Raw genomic sequence first — 23,238 nt, forward strand, 5'->3', positions numbered from 1 at the left:
CAACGCTTTTTTAATATGGATTTTAACTTGCTGCTGCAATTTTATAGTCCTGATTATTATTTAAGACCACCCTATGATTTAACAACAGCAACAAAGAGAATGGGTAAATAAAAGGAGAAACCAAGGGTTAAAAATGCTTACCAGCTGGTACACAAGCAGGTGTTCTGCACACTATTCAAGCTCTTCCTAACTCACATTTTAGGCTTAGCAGTTACTTGCAACTGATGAATCACCAGTTGGAATTAAGATTGCTGGGAGAAATAACAACCTCAGATATGCAGATAATACCACTCTCATGGCAGACAGTGAACAGGAACTAAAGAGCCTCTTGATGCAGGTGAAGGAAGAGAGTGCAAAAATTGGCTTGAAACTCAACATTAAGAAAACTAAGATCATGGCATCCGGTCCTCTCACTTCCTGGCAAATAGATGGGGAAGAAATGGAGGTAGTGACAGATTTTATTTTCCTGGGCTCCAAGATCACCGCAGACAGCAACTGCAGCCAAGAAATTAAAATACGCTTGCTCCTGGGGAGGAAAGCTATGGCAAATCTAGACAGCATACTAAAAAGCAGAGACATCACCCTGCCAACAAAAGTGAGTATAGTCAAGGCTATGGTTTTCCCAGTTGCAATGTATGGCTGTGAAAGCTGGACCATAAGGAAGGCTGAGCGCCGAAAGATTGAGGCCTTTGAATTGTGGTGCTGGAGGAGACTCCTGCGAGTCCCTTGGACCACAAGGTGATCAAACCGGTCAGTCCTAGAGGAGATCAACCCTGACTGCTCTTTAGAAGGCCAGATCCTGAAGATGAAACTCAAATACTTTGGCCGCCTGATGAGAAGGAAGGCCTCCCTGGAGAAGAGCCTGATGCTGGGAACAATAGATGGCAAAAGAAGAAGGGGACAGCAGAGAATGAGGTGGCTGGATGGAGTCACTGAAGCAGTTGGTATGAGCTTGGGTGGACTCTGGGGGATGGTGGACAGGAAGGCCTGGAGGAATGTTGTCCATGGGGTCGCGATGGGTCGGACATGACTTCGCAACTAACAACAACAACGTCCTTTTATCAAGACACCAAGTGGCAAAGCGGTCATATTTAACGTGCACTCCAATGTACCTGGTGTTTGTCCCTCCATTCACATGGAGGTCCTTGTCGCAGAAGAGACATGCCTCAACAGGAGGCCATGTTTGAAAAATCCCTCCTTCTGCTTCAGGCCCCTGGCCCCTGCAATGTCCAAAGGCTCCACAACCCTCTGGAGAAAACTGGGGGTGGTGGGGTGCAGGGACTATAGAGGAAGTGGGGAATACTAAAAGCCACCTCTCCCCTCCTTCCATTCACGGAAGCTTCCAATGAAGCATGTCTGTGAAGAGAAAAGCACACGCCTACGCAGCCATGTATATAGCTGCACAACAGGATCCCCTGCAGGGCCACCCTACACATCCAGAGACAGTATGGTGCAACTGTGCAAAAATGTACAATAAGACAAACCGTTCTTCAGATACTATCAAGATCCTTCTAAGTTTCAGCTGAGGAAGACAGACAAGCCCCAGGGCTTGGTAGTCACATTCTGATATTGTGCAGTCCTGTAGTCCATCGGGCCATTCTGTGCTTTTGAACACAGCCAGTATCCTAAAGTGTGTCGTCTCGCTAAATAAAATGGAGGTTTCCTATGCAAGCAGTGGGCTCTGGCACTTGACCGAAACCTCTCGTTTGATGGGTGGGTGGGTGGATGGATGGGGAAGCCCCGTAAGTGACCCCCACCTAGAGCTAGCTGGAAATAATCTAGAGAATCCACCTTCTTCCAGATATTCAGTTTACACACAGCTTACTCTTCTGGACTCCTCTTAGTTCCACAGGGCAGACTTCCCCAACCTGGTGCCCTACAGAAGTTTCTACAATTCCTGGAATTCCTGATCTTTGGGCAGGTTGTCTGGGGCTGATTTATTTATTCATTTGTACTAGTTCTGTACAGCTATTTTTCTTTCAAAAAATCACCGGGCAGTGATGAAAGTAGAAGTCCAAAATGTTTAGAAGGTGCCAGATGGAGGGAGGCTGCCCTGGGGCCTGTCATGCAGGGGCTGAAAGGCGCCACTTGGAGAAGCATCTCGGCCAAGTGGGAAACTGGAGCATCCCTCCATGTAGGAAGCCAACATGCTGGCCCAGAACCAAACCATTATTAACATTTACATTTCTATGCTGCCTGTAGCCGAATCTCGCTGGGCAGTTCACAACAGGATACAGAAGCAATAAACCAAATGACTCCAGGGTGGAGCCACAGAGCAGCACCATTCGGCTGCCTCAGGAATGACAGGAGGGGGCTCATCTGGAGGACGCAACCTTGCTGTGTTGTAGGTTCCTGCCTTCCATTCAAACTGATTTGCTCAATCTTCAGTGCTTTTTGAGGTGTCTCACTTGCCAAAGCCTTGCAGATACAACTCACAAAGGGTCAAAATCCAGGCCTATTTCTCAGTGAGATCACAGCTCTTCATTTCTGCTTTAGCATTTGTCAAAGAAATGGCCATGGCTTACATGCGAGTTCTCCACCATGTGGAAGCCATGATTCCGTGCCCCCTGTCCCAGCCTTTGTCTGCTCACTCGCTCATCTGCTAAAGCTTATTTGTATTGCTGCTAAGTCGTGAATACATCAGTCGCATGGTCTGGATTGGCACCTAATGTTGTTGTTGTTGTTGTTATAACATTTCTGGCTGCAGCTCTTCTTCCCGTCCCTTACAAAGAGAATTCCCAAACCATGGGCAAGAGCCAAGGATGCAAAAAGCTATGGGACCAGGCTGTGGCATCAATATTTGCAAGACTGATGCAAAATGTGGCTGATTTCCGTGCATTTGTACGTAAAAGATAAGCAGTCCTTGGCCATTTGCTTAGCTACAAAGATCCCCAGGAACTGGCAGGGCAATATGAGAACCAAGATAATGGTGAATTCACAGAGGTCAAATGTTTCCAGCTATTTTATGTTTATTAAGCTTGTATTTATTTATTTATTTATTTATTTATTCATTCATTCATTCATTCATTTAGGAAGCTTCTATGCCGCCCCATTCGCCGAAGCCTCGGGGCGGCTCACAACAATAAATAAATGGCCAAATAATCCAACCATTTTTATGATTCTATGATTCTTCCTTTGTAGATCCAAGTGCACAGAGTTTGAAATGCTCTGGTTCTGAAGGAACTGAAGTTTTGCCCCTCTGTTGTTTAGTTTTTCTTCAGTTGAGGTCCAAATGAACAGTCATTAAAAGCAACTGATAGGCACCAAAGATGGCTCTAAAGTGGATACAGGGATGAGGTTATATGAAGGTTAAAGAACTCTTGTATAACTTACAGCTTGTTTTAGGGTTATGCATGGGTTGTTTCCACCTCAAATAACCTCCACCAGCTGGTTCACAGGACAGGAAAAAACCCAGTCATTTCTAGTTGATGCTCACATAGTCATACTGCTGGATGGCATGAATCACAGCTCCCCAAGGATGAAGCAACCCACGACAGACACCATGTTGTATCAACTGGCCCATCATGATCAAAAGCTCAGATCCAAAGCAAAGCCTGCAAGGTCCCAGCAGGATCTCCCCATAAACAATAAGCAGGGAATTGTGATGCGACAATATGGCATCTTCCAGTGGGTAAATTACAGGGTGGGGTGGATGCCCTCCAGGATTATCCATATGACTCTATCCCCTGCACTGGCTCCGCCACTTCTCCCTGAATGTCAACTTTTTGGTGATTTCCCAGCTTTCGTGGCCTTCCTGCCGCATTCCAATAGGTTAAATGTCTCTTCTATGGCTTAATTTTTGGCAGTAAGCAGCAAAATGTTTGCACCCCGCTCACTTTTGATGACAGTCCTGCTTACACTGCAATGTGGTCCCCAGGAACTTTTCCAAAATGGCATTTGGCCCTTGGGCTGAGATTGCGTCAACGCTCCTGACACAAGGGAATGAAGCAAGGATAACGAGGGAGGGATGGGGGAAAGCAACGCTGCATGTGCTGAGGCTGGACTCTGTCAGCAAGGGTTACAGGAAAGGCTTCACAGCAGAGGTGGGTTGTGTGGAGGGATCTGAAGGGTGGTGGGGACTTCTAGGTGTCCTGGGAGAGAGTTCCATGTAGCAGCTGATCCTTCACGAGGTAAGCCAAACAACGTGACTGCCAGAATAACTTTCACCGACCAAGTGAAATGGTGCATGTTTTACCTGCACTGCAAATTTTAATTAGAGGAGTAAGAGGTCAACAGAAATACACCATATATAGCAGCAGATAAGGCAACTTGCGTATCAGATGAGGTTGATATTAGGAGAGCCAGTGTGGCGTAGTGGTTAAGAGCATGGGACCGGGACTCAGACGATCAGGGTTCGAGTCCCTGCTCAGCCATGGAGTCAACTGGGTGACTTTGGGCCAGTCACAGACTCTCAGCCCAACCTACCTCACAGGGTTGTTGTGGGGATAAGATGGAGGAGGAGAATGATGTAAGCTGCCTTGAGCCCTTTGTAGGAAAAAGGCAGGATATAAATCGAAAAATAAATAAATAAATATTTGGGGCTGTTTTTCTGGTGTTTTTCATATGTTGGGTGTACAAAATGACCCCCAATTATTGCTTTGCTATTTCCGATTCAAAAAATCATCTTATACACCAGTATACATGGGTATCTCTAGAAAAAAAGTGAGTATCTTTAGAGTCTTCGCATCCATTGAGACACAAAACACATGGGTTTGGCTAGTGCTGAGACAAAGAGTGTGGCATTCCCAGAGTCCGTGGATATATTGGTGGTTTTTCCACTTCCATGGGCGTCCTGCAGTTTCAGGCATCTTCTGGGGGGCTTATAACCTATTTCCCACAGATAAGGGGGTCCAACTGTATGATGAAAATTTTCACTTGGCATATAAGATGACCCCCCCTCATTTTTCCTCACTATTTCCAGTTTCAAGGGATGTCTTATACACCAGTATATACAGCAGTGTTTAAAAATACAAGGCCCTGGACTGTCAGAAATATTTCAAAGCAGGGCCAAAGGCAAAGTAGCATCTTTCAGGGCCACACTGCCACACAATGGTAGTGCTGCACACAGTATACACCAACACAGTTGGAAAGTCATCCCCCTTTAGCCCCCACCCCCTAACCTATCCCTGCAAAGAAGCAAAGCAGTGGGTGTCTTCACCCATAAACTCCTCAGATTTCTGTATCATATGGTGCATCTGTGCTGGACAGGACTGTGGGTTACTTAAAGGAAGAGGTCACTGTAAACACTGTTGAATGCTGTCCTTATGACAAAGCATTCAGCTCCTAGGATGTCAAAAAGAATTTATGGTGTAGGTTCAGCTCTTCCAAGAATTTGCTTGGGAGTTCCCACGTGAATCATGTCTACCCTTGTTTCACTTAGAACACACATTTTCCTTCCCAATTCAAAAGAGGGCCAATTCCCGCCTCACCCAGATTCTAGATTAAAATACACACAAAAAAACTAATTCCTTGAATAAATTAATGTTGCTCCCTGAGAAATTCTTGCCTGAGAAGTGACATTCTCATCTTTGGATCTCACTACACCTGCCTTCCTGGCAACACCTCCTTGACTTTCCAAAAAGGAAACTTTAACTGTTTTATATTGCAATTGCTGCAAACCATCGTGAGAGTCACTGGTATAAATGATAGTATAGAAAAGCTATCAAGCAAGCAAGCAAGCAATCTCAGCTTCTGAGCCTGCGCATGCAACCAAACTTCCTCAACTCATTGGTGCAAAGAACATACATGGGTAGCGCACCATGGGTCTCATCTGGAGTCCCAGCATTCACAGCATCTACTGCCTTTCCTTCTACACGTTTGATGCCTTCCAAAATGGATTTCATGCTTCAAAGAGCAGTCAACTCTGACAGCTTTCCTCATCAGGAGTTGTATTGGATTGGGCCTTCCATTGGCCATGCCAGCTGGGGATGATGGGAGTCACAGTCCAACACATTAGGAAAACCACAGATTGGGAAAGGCTATCATAGTACTTCGTTTCTCTATTGTCACTAAGAAATGTCTCACCTACAAAATGGTGCCTTATTTCATTTATACCTCACCTTTCCTCCAAAGAGCTCAAGGCAGTTTACGCAATGCTGTCCTCATGTTATCCTCACAACATCCCTGTGAGGTAGGCTAGGCTAGGCTAGGCTAGGCTGAGAGATAGTGACTAGCCCAAGGTCACCCAAGAGCTTCATGGCTGAATGAGGGAGCTTTACTCTTGGTTCTCCCCTGAGGATGTTCAAGCAGCAGCCTTTGATTTCTGCTTGTCTCAATGAAAGTGGCACCTGTCATTTCACAGGCTACCATTTGAGCAGACAAGCACAAGTGAGCTGTATTAAGGGCAAGCATCCAGAAACAAAAATCCAGCAACAGCTGCTGTCCTCACAGAGCCTTTGCACCTATTGTTAACAGGATATGCCCTCATTAATCCAGCTCAAAGCGGATTAACTCTGATGTGCAAAAAATAGATCCTGCACTGTCTGAGGTAAAGATTTCTGGTTGACCTGGATCAATATTCCACCGTGAGGATTCCATATTGACTTTCACAACGTACCTTCCCGCTGCTTGAAAAGTCTGACCAAGACAATGACAATGCCAAAATGAGTGTGAAAGAGCATCTATATGGTGCTTATGTACAAAAAGGACATGAAACATGGATTTATTCAGGCTCCCAATGATTCACAGGTAATATAGGGGATTTGGATTCAGACACAAACTACAGGTATATTTCACTTGCCTTCTTCTAAAACCAAGCCTTTAAAAGACCCTGTGGTAGAATTTAAGTTCATGAAACCCCATGGCCATACCTCAGTGCTAAAACAAGATGGCCAATGCACAAATAGGACAGCAAAACCCAACTCCATGTTCAGCGACGCATTCTACAAAGACTAGCTGCACAGGTTCATGCACACACAGAAATATGTCCTGAAACACACATTATGCATGACATTCCACAAGCAGTAAACTCTTTAAGAACTGGCAGGGTCATTTCAAATCTAGAACTTGCTCAATGGCACAACCATATGCACGTTCCTACAGATAAGCATGCATTCTCCCCAAACATCAATAGGATTGTGTCCTACATAGCAGAAGGACAATTACAAAGACTGGACAGGAAGGTTATAATACATTCAATTTTTTACTCGAGTCAATCAAGTTGTTTTTGGTACTTACAATTTGACCAAAATTCACATATTTTTGCAAACCACCCAGACTGGTTCTAGTGCAATGGTGTGTACCAAGAGGATCTAACATGCAATATCCAGCCAAGAGCAAGACAATTTGCATCATGCGCAAGCATACAAACCTAAACGGATTTCATCAGTACTTAAGGATTGTTCAAGGGGGGATTAATTTTCAGGTTTCAAATACATCTTTGCCCTCTAGGTGGTGCACAGTCAAAGCTTCCAGATATGGCTCAAAGCCTCCCCTCCCCTCCACTCCACACACACACACACACACACACACACACACACACATATCAATCCACTGCTAGCCTACAAACGCGCTGGCATTAACTTTACAATGCTGTTAGGGTCGTTTTTATTTTTAGAGGCTAGCTGCAGCATTAACTTGCAAAGCTGATTTCATGGAGTTTATTTTGAAAGCACACACGCGGAATTAACTTGAAATGATGCTCGTCTAGCATTTATTTGTGCAGATGAAGCCAAGCCCTCCCAAACTCAAAAGATTTAATTTGCTCTCAACTGTTTAAAAAGTTTTAAGTAGATAACAAACGCAATAATGAAAGTCAAAATACATTAAGCAAGCAGCTGTTTCTGCACTCCACTCAAATAGTTTCATATGGATAGACTGTCAAGAGAAGCATATTGTATCCAAAGCTCAGGAATGTATAGTTTATTTCTAAAAAAAGGTCATATGATCTATTCTTGGTATTAACATCAGTAAAGTAAAAGGTAATAATTTAGCTTGTTCTTCCCAACCTTCTCTTGACAATTCTTTAATATATGTGGAAGGACAAATATAGTACACAGATACAACATCAAGTGTATGTGTTGCCTGGAATCAAGGCTCTGATGTAGAGACAGTTCTACAAATGCTATTTATACAAAGAAGCACTAAGCGCTGCTGCCGTCTACAGCACCATTCAAAAATCATAAGCCATTAGGAATGGTTTGAAGTTTTTGTGGCTTTGACATATTAATGAAAGATGATGCCCCAATAAACAGGCATTTACACAATAGAAATGCCTATCATATTCTTGCATATACCCTTGAGAACAGTCGTTTCTGAAGTGCAAACATCTCCTTCCGCAGGTAGGAAATACCAAAACGACAAGGAAGGCCCTGCCAAGGTGGCTTCTCCACAGAAAATAACTGGTCCCTCTGCAGATGTGTTCAGAGTCCAGCCTCTTCTGCACAAGCAATGCTGTTCATAGGGGAGCAGCCTCATCCAGGGAGTCCAGAGCAGTTACCACTGCTGCAGCCAGTTACCACTGCTGCAGCCCACGGTTACAGGAAGAGCTGCAACTACGCCCACTTGGAACCCTGCAGAGGGTTCCCATTACTTTTACTCCCATCACAGATGTGTGCCTGACCAGGTGTTCACAGCCGTTTACTCAAAGGAGACATGAATTGCGTGAACCATGTCTCAGACGTCAATCTTATATATAATTACCTGGAGTAAGTGTTACTAAATTCCATGGGGTTTACTTCCAAGCAGACATGTATTATCTCCTGGGAAGACCATCGAGAAAACCAACAGGCGTGGAGCTCCAGGAGACAAAAATAGTTCCTGCACCTGCTTCCCACTGCCATTGACTGTTTTAATTTTTGAATCCAGTTATAATAGATGAAAACAAAAAAGCAATGTTAAATTTAAATCGATCTTCGACACTGGGTAGGCTTTCAGCCAAATTGTGTAACATTCCTTAAAGCTCTTCATACCCTTCATACTTAGGGATGGAGAATACATGGCCCTCCTGACGTTGTTGGAATACAACTTCCATCAACCTGCACAAGCATAGCCTGCAGTGAGACTGTCCCAAGTCCCTGGTTACCCATCTGGGTTGCCGTATGTGTTTGCACAACCCACATTCATGCTGGCTGGGGAAGGTAGTCTAGGTCCCTCATCTAAGCTACGAAACAATTCTACAAATGAAGTGATGGGGACTGGTATCTGTGCTTTGCCGTTACGGACACTATGGAAGCTGGACTAAACTCTTACTTAAATAGATGAAAGATGAGCAAACAGGTCTTGTAAAAAACAAAATGTAACAGCTAACACCAGGAACTTGATTAATTTGATACACGAAGGATAATGAGCACAAAGATCGAAGGTTATGGGTATCCACTCAAGGGCAGGAAAAACACAAAGGGAAAGATTTGCTCCCACCTTGCAAACAAGGCACAGAGGAGAGGCTGGGGGATGTTTAGGATACATCATATTCCATTAGAGCCTCACCTGTTACACAGAAACATAGAAAACAGAGCGAGTCAGAAGGGGCCTCCCGGGCCATCTAGTCTGACCTGTTCCCTCCCTACCCTCAAGATCACTCCCTCCCGGTACTGTCATGGAAAGAACCTCACTGCCTGCAGAGGGAGGGCACTCTGAATTTGAAATCCCATCTTCAACCCAGAGCACATTTTCAAGGCTGGAGCTGATATTCCAAATTCTCAGAAAGCAGCCAGACAGCTATACCCGAAGGATGCAATCTTATACATAATTAGACTGAAAAGAACAGAGCTGACCAACCAGGGAATGCTGGGAGTCAACACATTTTTCTGCCTAAGCATGCATAAGATTGTGCTCTTAGGGTGCAACGCTGTCCATTTTTAGACATGCTAGCTGGAAAATGCTGCAGGACTACTTTGCGCATAATGTTACACCATGGTATGGTCTGTTAAGATCCGGATTGCAGTTTCCAAACCATGGTCTGTCAAACAACTATAAACCACAACTAGAACCACAATCTGTTGTGCTGCCTGAAACTAGAATTGTGGTTTATGCCCAGTTTGTTTGTGCTATTGCCTTGAAATTGAGGTGTCTGGAAAAAGCAGTCTGAATATGAAACTGCATTAAAGCACGGCAAAATGGCTTGAGAGAAACAAACCAGAATCAAGGGAAACAAGCAGAGTTTCTGTCTATGCAACTACTCATGATTAAACCATGATTATGTGTGTATGTGCTAATGCTGCCATACAGTTCTCATGGACTCTGAATTACGAAAGTAGGAATTGGCTCAAACTGGAAAAAGCTTGTATTAACTGATGAGAGTTCAGGTTATCAAATAATGAATATGGAAACCTTGACTAATATGCCAAAAGATATATGGATCTTGACTTGATCTAATACAGGCAAGCAATATCTGGGTTTGAACTTGCAGCAGATCAGATAGTGTTGAATTGTGTTACAGGCTAATTGAACAAGGTGGGGTTTCAACAAATTTATTCTTCAAGACTTTGTATTGCCAGAATACTGAAAAATAAATGAATCTTCTTCATTTGATTATTGCCTTAAAATATGGCAAACTCGTTAAGAATGAAAAATATATATAAAGAGGTTAATTTCTCCAAACCATGGCTTTAATTCACTCAAATATAATAATCTTGTTCAACTATGTTTGTTACTTCTCACCACTGTGACATTAATGAAAAGAGAAGGAAACTGTAGCTCAGATACCATGTAAACTCCCCAATTATTTTAAAACCATTGTGCAATTCACACAAGAATGTGGTCACATTTATTACCAATAGAAAAACTGCATACACAACCTTAGGTTTGAAATGTAGTGTTTATGCAGAGAGGTGGTGAAAATATTAACCAATCTACTATCTTTTACTCTCTTCAGAGTCAAGTTTTCTAGCTAGAACCAGAAACTGATTATAACCAGATATTGGTTATAGCTGAAAAATGTTGATACACTAATTGGAATTTCCAGATCAGTGGATTAAAGACTTGAAAGAATATATTTATTTATGGTTTTTCCATACCATCTATATTTCTAGCAAATCTCAGGTTAGTTTACAAAGTAAAAAAATCAAAACAATTAAAAACCCCAAACAGCCAGTTCTTTAGTTAAAATTCAATAAATATATATTATCTAACAATTAAAAAACTGGGTATGACACCAGAATGATGTTGGCACCAGGCAAACCTCTGGGGAGCATGTTCCACAGTTGGGGGCCACAGCTGAAAAGGCCCTTCTCTTAGTAATGGCCCTCCTCACTTCTTTCAAGGAGGGCTCTTGGAGAAAGACCTCCACAGATGATCTTAAGGTTTGCACAGGCTTATACAGGAGACGTTTCTTTAGATATCCAGGCCATAAACCATGCAAACCGAGTCAACATCAGCACCCTAGTTGAGGTGCACTAAAGAATATATTTGGTGTAAAGATGATACAGTACAGTACAGCTGAACCTCAACTCTCACTGGTTTAACATTCATTCATTCATTCATTCATTCATTCATTCATTCATTCATTCATTCATTCAGGTTTTGTATGCTGTCCCACAGCCTCATGAATTTGTGAATTTGCCAGCAAAAACAAATAAATAGCAGGGTTATTTGGAGCTTTGTGGCCTACAGTGGAAAATCATCATCACCAGAGAGGGAGGGAGAAAAGCGGAGCGAGGGAGCGTCTCCAAAGCAGGCCTTCTTGCCCTGCCCACCCAGAAAGGGAACTCCCTCTAGCATTTCCTTGGTGAAAAGACTGAGAGGGAGGGTGGGGAATAAGAGTAAAAAAATGTAATTGATGAAGGAGCCCTCCTGGATCAGACCAAGGTCTGGGAGAGGGAGGGAAAAGATATCCTGTGCACATATGGTCAACAGTATTAAGAGGTAAGGTTTGGGGTGAGACCTAGAGATATTCCCCGTTTTCCACTTTCATGCAGGTCCTGTGCCTCTGTGAATGTGGAGGACTCGGCTGTACATTGTTTAAAAGCTATTGCCTCTTTTGAAGATCAGTGTGGCTGTTTGTATTGTGAAGCCAACATTGTTCAAACATACAGATAAGGAAAAAAGACATTCAGTAGTTAGACGTTCTATACTGTACTTCTTTTAAAAATACAGTAGGACCCCTGTAAATGCAAGAGATAGGTCCCAAGCTTCCCAGAATATACTGTATACGGAGCCCTCCACATTTGCAGGTGTTAGGGGTGCAGGAGGGAAAACTGTGACGATCTCTAGCTCCTTCCCCAGATTGCCATTCTGGGCCAGCAGTAGGTGGCCAGGTGTGTGGTGGCCAGGGCAGCAGCTGGGGAGTGCTCCCCACACTAATCTGTGGAAAGATGCAGTGCTTCTTGCGCAGGCCCAGTCCCTTTCCCTGAAATTTTCTATTTAGCTTTTTCAGACTGCAGTTAAGTGAAATCACAGCAACTGAAGCAACAGATATGGCAGCGGGGGTGGGGGGGTCTGTTCTTTGGAGCAATTTTTTGGAGTTCCACAAACCTGGTTCTGGTGGTGGTTGAGATCAAAAATATTTGCTGCATGGACAAGCAAAGGTCTTAGCTTTAGTGTGTTGTAAATCTGTATTTGGTTAAGATAGCACACTTGGATTTGAGATGATATAAGGATGTTTTGGACTTTTTCCTGCATGTGTCTTAAACAACTTTGATTGTCGAATTAATCTTAAATATTTGAGGCAAGATTTCAGTCAAGCCAGCTTATTTTCAAAGTAGGTAGCAACAAAGGGGTGGGGAGACACCTGACAAACATCTTCATAGCCTGAAATACAAATTTGGTGGGAGGGATTTGGGATGACGTTTTGCATGCCGCAGTTGCTCCCATTTAAATGAATATGTAAGTGTGAGAGCAATCTGTAAACAAATGCATGCTGCAGTAAACTGAATTTTGGTGACATCAACTCACTTTGTTCCATTCTTGCTCTTTCTATAAACCAACTAGCACACGATCAGTGGCAGGTGCCATTTTGTTTACATAGTAAGTTTGGTGTATTTCTTTTTTTAATCACCAAATCTACAAATATTTCAAACAACTCTATATTCCTCAGCACACAAAAAATATTTGAGAGTTGTCTAACAAAGTACAGCAACAGGTATTAAATGCTTCCCTCTATCAGCTCTGGATAGAAGTAAGAAGCAATCAGTTAATCTGCTGGGTACAAAACCTGCTTATTGGGAAAATATCATTTCAGATGTAGAGGTTTTACAAAAGCTATTTCACAAAGAACCTGTTCAATGGAACTTTCAACCAAATATTGAATTCCCTAAAGAGTTATTGAATAAAACACATTAAAAGTAGATACCATGTTTACTTATAGCACAAGCCTATGAGTAAACAAATAAATTCCACAGAATTCAGTGGGGATTACTGCCTGGGAACTGAGTACAAGATTGTAACATCAACAACAGGTAGACATTTTTTAAAAATGAAAGATATGGATATGTTGTGTTCCTTCTCTATAATTTTCTTTAGCAAAACATGTATTCTATTCCATATCTCTTCCACAGTACCATTGGCTTTGCACAACAGCCACAGCTATTAAAGTAATTTCTAAAGATGAAGAGCATAAAATGAAATCCAAAATTAGTCATCCTGAATCCAACTGGAATCAAAGGAACTGATGCTAGCTCTGAATAATTAAACCCACTGATTTCAGTGGGATGCAAGACTGACTAAAGATGCAATCTTACAGATGTTTAGATAGAAATGCAGACTACAATTCTGACCATTCCCCAGACAGGATAGCTGTAGACCTCTTTCCTGTCCAAACAGTAATAGGACTGTACCCTAACTCTCTTGATGAGGGAGGGGCTAAGATGATGATCTAAAAAGATATATCTGCATACATATAGAGATGATCTTAAAAAAAAAAAACTGTTCTGCACAGAAGCTCAACTGCAAATTCTGCGACTAGGAACTTTTTTTTTTTTTTTTAAGAAGGAACTTACATTCATGTGATTAGTGCTCATCTACACTTGCATATAGTTTCTATAAATCATGGCCTTATTATGGTCAGCCTAGAATGGCCCAGTCAGCCAGACCATACTGCCTTCATCTCACCCAGAGACAGAAACCTGCAATCTGCTGCAGGTCTCCGCTTAAAAAAAGGCTAGGTCACCTGAAGTTAGTATTGTAATATAGATGATCTCACTGAAGGCATTTGTGAGCCAAGTGCCACCACTTAACCAATACATTCAACAGTAGATTTTCTAGATGTCTTAACAAGAATAGTCTCCCAGAATCCATCTCTGGGCCAGGGATAAAGTAGACCGACAGTCAACAAACAAAAACTAGATATCCCTCTGAATGTTCCATCCAGGCAAGTGAGGAGGGCCACAGGTGATACAGTCCATGAGACTAAACCTTTTCCCATACCGTATTTTTCCCCAAATCCTGTAAATCTTTCACCTTCTTTCACCAAAATCGAAATTGCATTCTTCTGGATCATGCTATGGTGTTACAACACCGAAGGCAACATACCGAGTACAACATGCTATCTAGATGTGCTCCCTTAAGAAGAAAAACATGGGTGAGCTGCAAAGAAACCCAATATACAGGATCCATGGCCAGTTCTTCCCAAGGGACTGAAAGTGTAGTTGAACTGAGGAGACTGGAAATTTTTACTCTGGGTGTAGTGAAGACGACTAGGCCAGACTTCGCACTCTCAGAAATATAATCTATGTATTAGTGTGTGGCGAGAAGGCAGAAATCACTGATTTCTGCCAAAGGCCCCTATGTGCAGCCCCTCCTCCCTGTCCCATGTTATACTGCACCCCATTGCTCAAACCTTCAGGAGTGTCTTTTTCAGGGAGTACACTGGGCTGCAACAGAAATGGGTCAACAAAGCCCAAGTGTATGCAGAGCACAGCATGCAGTTCTCTGGATCCAAGCCAATCTGTTCCCAAAACACCACAAGTTTGAAGTGGTTATGCAGAAAAGTGCAGAACCAGAAAAAGTAGTAAAGATCATGAAGAAAATGAATTCACTTAAATGTAACCAAAAAGGAATAGTGTTCCCATTGCAATCAAATATTTCAGCTTTATGCAGAACACTAGTCTGATTTAAAGCAAACAACATTATGGGTTGTGCTTTTCATTCCTAGGTTTGTATTATGGTTCTAACTTTACGTGAAAAAGAACAGAAAATACAAAATGTTCAGCTTAAAATAAAATTTATTATAGTACAAGAGTGTTGTGTGCAGAAGATACATAAATAACATACAAAGCAAATGAAAAATGGAACACATAACAAACCACTTAAACTGAGGGAAAATATAACACATGCTAAAACAATGTTTTAAAGCATTTACATTTCCAATAAAGCACTAATGATGCCAAGAACAAAAATGGAAGAAAAAAAAGCAATACGACAAATATATGCTTGAATATCAAGAACAGGTATTGCCGTGGACAGAAATGCATACTAAACTTCATTAAGAATATTTAGACAAAAAAAGAGTTAATAATATTCAGTCAGCTTTTAATACCATATTTAAGATCTTACTTTTATGGTAGTAAGTTATTCTCATTGGAATGAAGCCACTGCTTCATAGAATCATGCCCAATAAGCTGAGACTCATACTATATTCTACAGTTATATAATGGGCAGTTTCAGATGCAGTTTAAACAACAGGTTGTTTCAACTGTCTTTTTAATGTGAATGCAAATCTACTTTGGCCAGAATGCTCTTTCACATTACAAATGTCTTTCTTCCCCACAGATGCTCAACAGATATAATACAAGATGACTATTAAGTCAAAGGAGATTAAGCCTCATATATGAACATTATGAGCTTTGGATTAACTAGGATGTTTATTTCATCCTAGGCAAGATGTTAGTAAAGGGAAGTGTTTAATCTGTTATACAGTTAAACATAAGTAAGTCACAGGAGGTCTGCTAAACGCAACAACACCGAGGACACCAATAAACAAAGCCAAACGCCTCAGAGATGCACAGTCTTTTGGCGTTAACTGAAACCAACTGCCCAGGTAAATAGTAAAGCTGCTGCTGGGTCAGCTGGTGAGCAACATTTCCATTTCAAGCTATATTTCAATCAAACTGAATGCCACACATTAACGGTTTCATGGTCTTCCACAGCTCTTGTGTAGGCTCACCTTTCTCAAAGTGTGGGGCTGATGTCCCTAAGGAGACCTGGGGAGACAGATATGCAGAAGAACGGGGGTGGGCACAAGCTGACAAGCCCAAGATCTACTCCCCAGGAAGAATCCATAAGGAGGACAGTATTACTCACTACTGTTATTTATACCTTACCTTTGTATTGTAACATTGCTTACAATAAAACTGTAAAAAAGAGGAAAACCTCAAACAACCAAACACCAACAACAACAAAAACAACAAAACAGCACCAGGTAAAATCAGTTGCAGGGTATCAGCAATAAAATCAATTTAAATCCTAAGAAATTTTTAAAGAAGCATGCAGGTTCTACTTAAAAGCCACGAGAGAATGGGCAAAGCAGATTTACTGAAGAAGGCCCATTAACTGAAAAGCCCCGTCTCTGGTACCCACCAGCCAGGCTGGTGACAGGTCAGATAAACTGATCTCAAAGCATTTAGGACTTCAATTGCCATTGCTGGCATTCTAAAATGAATCCAGAAACTAATAATCAAAGCAACTGAGACAAAACTGTGTAATTTACTCAACGTGTGCCCAGCCCTCATAAGCATTCTGATGACTGAATTTGTGCCAACTGAAGTTTCCAGACAGAATCTCCATCAATCTACTTCTGTACAGGAATGAGGGGAGACAGTAGAAGCCAAAGGCCTACTATTAATCCATCCTGAAGGAAAATGGTAGAAAGAAAAACACCATATTTTTCTATTCAGCTATACGATTATCAGTCATGCATCTACCAGTCCAGCTACAGGATTTTTCAGGGATCTTTTCTGTCATCCAGTGACTGACTGACTGACTGACTGACTGATGATTCAGGAGCTCCCTGAATGTATTTCTGCATAGACCTATTGTTTCCTGTCCTGTTCCCCTTGCTCCCCACCCCAACCAAGGTTTTAAAAGAACATCACAGGGCTGATAGGATCCCAATTTTTCATTTTGGTTAGGTGCATCTGTTGAAGTACACCACTGCCACCAATGACATAGTCCATGTTGATCTGAGGGACTGTTCAGAGAGCATTCTCATTTCTAGGATTCTTCCTGGAAATAGATTAATGCTAGGCCTTTGGGTTGTCACTCCCTCCCACAACTCCTGTACAAGAGCAGACTATATAAGGGACAATAAATCACTAATCCTCCAGTCATGCTGACCAGGGGAAGCCACAAAACATGCTGAATTTGCAAACAAGAAGCTTTCGATTAGCATTAGAAAGAACATTTGATGAATAAAACTTTCTTGCAAGTAGACATTATGAAAGAATGTTGGCCACGAGGAAGGGTTCTACTAATTATATAGGAATACAGGATGCTGCCTTAAGCAGAGACAGACCAGTGGCCCACTGAGCATAGTATTAGCTATTCAAAGACTAGAGAACCATTTTGGGGTGTGGGACTGCGTTGCCCCCACCAGGCCCACCATGGGCCAGGTAATATCAGGTGCTATGGCACCACCCCTAATGTCACCCTCCTTTCTCCCTTGATGGTGAAATGAGGCACAAAACTGTGCTTCCTCACACCTAACTCTTAACTCAGGTTCCACACAGCACTCAACCCTATTTCCAGCTAACTGCAGAAAAGTCAAGCTTCAACAGCACTAAAAGGCTCTAGTGTAGAAGCAAATGACCCAGTCTGCACATCACAGTAAGCTAGAATTGTGGGGGAAACCTGGCTTATCAGAATTTAAGAGTGTTGCTGCTTCCACTTGGCTCCCCCTTCAAGTGAGAGTAACTAAACAAACCTTGGCTTGTGACTTGGTCTTATCGGAGAAGAGACAGAACTGACTTGTTGTTCAGACATCACCAAAAAGAAACCATAGGTGACATGTTTGTGACTTGTTTAGCTACTCCTGCTTGCACAAAAAGTCAAGAGGAAATTATCAGACAGCGTATGAAAGGCACTATTTATAAACAATTAGCCAGAATTCCCCAGAAATTCAATTTACTGTGCCCAAACACAGTCACTATGTTACTCCATCACAGTTTGTTTGTTCTTTTCTTTCTTCTTTTACCTCTTGCCTTTTTTTGGAACTTTTAAAAATATGTGTTTATTACTCCTATGTTATAGTTTTGGTAGAATCTAGAAAATAAAAATCAAAATTTTGATGCTTAAACAATTGCCACAACTTTCAGAAGCTGAAGGCTCAGTACAAGCATTTTTCTAGTATACTGCTTTTGGAAGATTTAGTTGGACTTGCTATGAAATATTTTTCAACACTATGCTGACATTTAAAGTAAATTTAAACAAGGTTCTAAATATTGGTATGCAATTGTTCATACAAAAATCTTGCCAGCTTAATTTATTTTCAGCCTTATCCAGTTAGCTTAAGTTGAATGACTAACTGTACATACATTTGCTTGAAAACAACAGAACTTGCTTTCAAGTGCTTGGGATCAAGATACTAAAATGATCATGGGGAAAAAAAATTAAAAATTGTAATTTTCCCCAAAACACCAGAAGATCCTGACACCAGTAAGAAATACCCACTTATAAAAATGTATGATTTGAGAATTAAATTTTTCCTACATCTATTGCTCCCATTTTTCTTTATTAACAGTTATGCTGTTTCTATTTTGTTGCATTGCAACATATCTATAACATTGTCACAACCCCTATAAATTCCCTTTTGACTTTATTTCTTAAGCACAGTACAACAGCAAGTTCAGACAACACACATTTTCAGGTTTTGTTTCAATTTGCTTTCTGAAAAAGCAATTAAAGCAATTTGTATAAAAATTGGATACTAATTTGGTATCATCAGCAATATTTACAAAACATGGAAAACAAAAGAACAAAACTAAAATATCGGGAACTGTGCAATCTAGAGCAACTGGAATGTGCTTATAAAGGTGAAAACAAACCCTCTGAAACTAGAGCCCACTCCTTTAGTTTTGCTCTCCCCGACCTTCCATTCTATACACTACAGTAGTGGAGATGTCCTCATTTGACTCGGGTGACACTTTTTTCCACACAGTCTCTTTTAATGCAAGTTCGTGCTGAAGACTCTCATAGTCCAATGGTCCAAAGGAGTGCTAGTTGTTCAAGCAACATACATCATTTATTAGATTACCGGAGAAGAGAAACATTCTAGAATTACTGACATTTAGCAATTAGCATTTGCAGGCTGTCAACTCTCACCACCCACTATCACTATTTAACACACTTATCAGCTGGAAGACACACAATGGGAGGTGTGTAATTTGGAAGGAGGACTTCTCCCCCAAACAACTTTAGTCACACAGAATATACTAGTAGCATTCAGGAGCTTCCACATCATACTATGGTTTCAGAAGCTCTCTTTCTCCCATACCTAGGCGTTCACACCATAGTTCACTATCAGGAGTCTGAAGGGGCCCAGCCTTCCACCTGACCTTGATGGACAGGGACTGTTTCCACAATGACATGGTGATTCCTACCAACTTTAAGGCTTGGTGGAAGAGCTAGGATTGCTCAGCCTCCACATTCCTAAGGAGCTCCATGACTGAAAGACCCCAGTCATTCTTTCCACTTTCAAATCTGAAACTGTAGGAGAGTGCTGTGAATGGTCCTTGAACCTTGCCCACAAGGGACAAGGGAAGAAACAAAGTCTTAGCAAACACTATTTTTTGACTTGTCTCCTAAGGCCAGTCAAAAAGTGTAGATCCCTCCCCAATTACTCACTGAGATCCTGAAATCTAAAAGAAAGATAAGCAAAGTGTTTGGGTGTGCACACAGAATTCTAAATCCCAGCTAGTGTATTTAGAAGAAAGGCCATCTGGGAAATTGCTTTCCTTTGCACTACATCTTCCAGAAATTAATATAGCCAAAACCAACAAAGATAGCAAAAGACACTTTACCACTACTACACTGAGCAACAAGAACAGTACTGGGGCTCTTTCTCTTTACCAGTCTCTGGACCACAATTGTTATCAAAACAATTGATAATTTGTACTATACTTCTATAAGGAGTTGTTATGATTTTTATTCAAGTTATCCAGTTACAGAGTGATAGGTTTTGTTTTTCTTTTCATATTATATCTGTGAGCAAACACACTATGATACAAGGAGACTGGAACAAAGACTGCTGAGTATGTCAATTCCCCTTCACAAGTATTGGCTCAGGAGACTTAGACCCATCTGTAAGTGATAAATGAAGTGTTCCCAGTCTTGCTTGAGGCTAGTCTAAATAGACAAATACCAGGTAGGCTAAAACAGTAGCAACAGCTGGTACACTGTCACATGCCAAGTTACGGTAAGGCAGTGTCTAAAACAATACACACTCAGCATCTGGTAATAAGTTCCAGTTATAACAGATTTGGCATAAACTGAATTGGAACACTCAGAAGTTAAGGCACTGATGCAGTATATGTCATTGAGCGATCTAATTTGGAAAGTAAGAAACCTACTACACACTCTGCACACAAAATCACAGAATACCTCCAACTTACCCGCTGATCACCACCTTCCCTGCGAGGATCAAGCTTCTTTGCAAAGTGCCTCAAATTATCATAGTTATGGAAATTGCACAAAGAAACCAGTTCCTGCAATGGTAAAAGGCAACACAATTTATAAAATGCTTTGCTCATCTGTAGCGGCCTTCCCCAATTTGGTGCCCTTGAGATATTTTAGACTAAAATTTCCATCATCCCTGATCACTGAAAATGCTGGCTGGAACTGATAAATCCAAAATATCTGCAGGCACCAATTTAGGAGCAATGCTCTGTAGTCTGCCATAAGCTATCTACACATAATGAGCTTCAGGACCAGTAAGAAAAGCTCCTTCACTAATTAGAAATTTAGAAGAAAATTCTAAAATTGTTTTGAAATGCAGCTTAAATGTAAGAATGTAAGGATTCACAGAAGAATCTATCTATATTTTTGGCAGCCAAAGCAACCAATGGTATTTGCAGTGCTGATGTGAAAATAACTTGCACACTTTTCCACCTATAAAATCACCGCCCCCCAACTTTCTGTAATACTGACTGGCTGCAGCTCCAGAACCCGTTTCAACAGTCAGCTTTCTTCCCAGTGACATCACGGTAGAATAGTGGTAATTTGCTTTCTACCAGAACAATTAGGGAAGAAGCCAATTCCTGTCTTTATTTTAATGGCATCAAAGTTGAAGCCAACTGGGACACTGAACAGCAGTGTGTCTGCCAGCACAAGTTTTCAACAAGCTTTGTGGTGTTATGAACACACCCTTTTCACTGAGAATGTTCAGCCTTCATCTGGATCAATCTAATAATGGACACATCAGGACCATCTGTTAATTTGCACATCCACTCAGATTTCTGAAGTTTAAGTTCAACCTTCCCAGCCACCATCATTGAGATTTTTAGTCAGCAAATCTGAGACCTGTGTCCAAGCAAAATGATCATGGCAGTTCTGATGCTGACCAGTAACTAATATTTAAAAAGCCAATATTCAAGAAAGAGCCTTGCTTACATGACAGAAATGTATCCCTTTAACACTATTTCCCATCTTGTCCAGAGGTGGTGACCAGCACATCATGCCCATAACATTAGGAACAACCAGGAGGATACCACCAGCAACTCCAGATTTTGCAGGAAGACCAACCTATATTAAATGGAAAAACAAGAATACTCCCATTTAAATACGGTAATGGACATCTGTAACAGCAGCAGTACTACCGTTAAGGAAGCAGCCCTCCTGTTGCTATGCTAGCACCAGACTTTTTACACTACCTTGGTTTCTGATGTTAAAAAGCAAGTAAACTATGAGCTGAGCTGAAGTCTATCCTCACACAATTCCTTACTGCATCTTCTTTATGTGTCCATAAACACAAAATTAAGACAAAAATGGGTGAAATGCCATGGAAATTTTCAGTAATGGTAGGGCAATTAAGCTCTTTGGAAGAAGGGGAGAGACGAACAACTGTCCAACTCAGTTATTATGAGGGTAATGAGAAAATCACATCAATAAGACCTGAAAACACATCATAGAGAAATGACAACACAAAAGGGAAGTCTATTGCTCTCTCAGAGGCAGAAGTTCAGAGGAGAACCCATGAACAGCAGCTGAACCCTAGGCAACAGCTCGGTGCACCAACCACTCCACTATCCAAGAAGTGCTGTCACTGAAAGTTCTAAGTATCTCGTGAGGCACAGGTCTTGGCAATTATACATGCCACCCTTTTTCAAGGATCCCCCAATTAGTAAACTTACATCCCATGTATTATTTAGTAAGTCCCCTCACAGTGCTTGTGGGGTAATTTTGGCTTGCCGATCGAGAGCCGGCGAGCCTTGGTGGCACAGTGGTGATCACTGCTTTAGTTTAAAAGATCCATCAAACACTAGCATCTGCTGCTCCAAAAAGAGAGTTTTAGCATCTCGCTTTGGCTGTTTCCTAGTAAGAGCCTATTGGTTATATACAATAATATCAACTATGATACCTCTTTACCAAATGCCAGTATGAAAAAGGTACTTACATGAAAGGCAAACTGTCCTGAGAAGTCATACATGCCACAGGAATGCATCAAACTTAGAGTGTTCCGAACAGCTTCAGGACTCAGGACTCTCTCACCAGTGATTGGGCAAAACCCGCCATTAGCTAATGTTGCTGCCATCACGCTAGCTGATTCACAAGTTACTTCGATGGAGCATAACTTGAGAGAAAGAAAGATAAAGGGTGAGAAAGTTTTGACTCAACTAAGTCAACCCCTCCCCTGCCCACCACCTGCTGCCACCTAGATGTTTTGGACTTAAAACATCCTTAACCAGCATGGACAGTGGTTAAGCTATGAAGGGCTAATATGAATAAAAGGACTGCCTTAAAAAAAAAAAAAGGAAAACTAGATCTGACCATAAAGTACAGTAGCATCCTGCAAACAATGTAAGCCTGAAGACTTGTCATTGCATTAGGAAAGGACAGTGTACCTTAGAGAAAACATTAACATGCCTGGTTTTCAAATTAATAGTAGGCAGGCATTTTCATGATCGAGATAAACAATGCTGTTATTATGGATTAAGTGTTTACATTGCTAGCCAGTTGGAGGAAATTTTGTCCAAACTTACTTTCTGGTCAGCAAAATATTGTAAACTGCTCTGATTTAATTATGACTACTCTTTATAATCAAAATACATGATTGAGTGGTTATGAAAGTATATCGTATTACAGAAGAATCCAATCTTAAGGCAAAATCATGACAATTCATAGTTAACACTAAAACTGTTTAATGTTACTTTG

The 23,238-nt window shown here is 41.4% G+C and overlaps 1 protein-coding gene across 7 annotated transcripts in view; it reads right to left on the reverse strand.

Moving 5' to 3' along the window:
- The window catches only part of GLS (glutaminase), a 74,961-nt gene that overhangs the window by 10,252 nt on the left and 41,471 nt on the right, over nucleotides 1-23,238 (reverse strand). For 5 of the 7 annotated variants that reach the window (XM_044427140.1, XM_044427139.1, XM_044427145.1 and 2 more), the window contains 3 exons: nucleotides 22,481-22,657; nucleotides 21,478-21,609; nucleotides 20,481-20,573 (listed from right to left, as the gene is read on the reverse strand). In XM_044427140.1, coding sequence (XP_044283075.1) covers nucleotides 20,481-20,573; nucleotides 21,478-21,609; nucleotides 22,481-22,657 — 402 coding nt within the window. Of the gene's footprint in view, nucleotides 1-15,080; nucleotides 19,086-20,480; nucleotides 20,574-21,477; nucleotides 21,610-22,480; nucleotides 22,658-23,238 lie in introns of those variants that run through there. The other 2 variants (XM_044427142.1, XM_044427141.1) reach the window with 2 other exon arrangements.

Source organism: Varanus komodoensis, unplaced genomic scaffold (genome assembly GCF_004798865.1).
Source record: "Varanus komodoensis strain SLA01 unplaced genomic scaffold, ASM479886v1 scaffold18_1, whole genome shotgun sequence".
Taxonomy (NCBI): domain Eukaryota; kingdom Metazoa; phylum Chordata; class Lepidosauria; order Squamata; family Varanidae; genus Varanus; species Varanus komodoensis.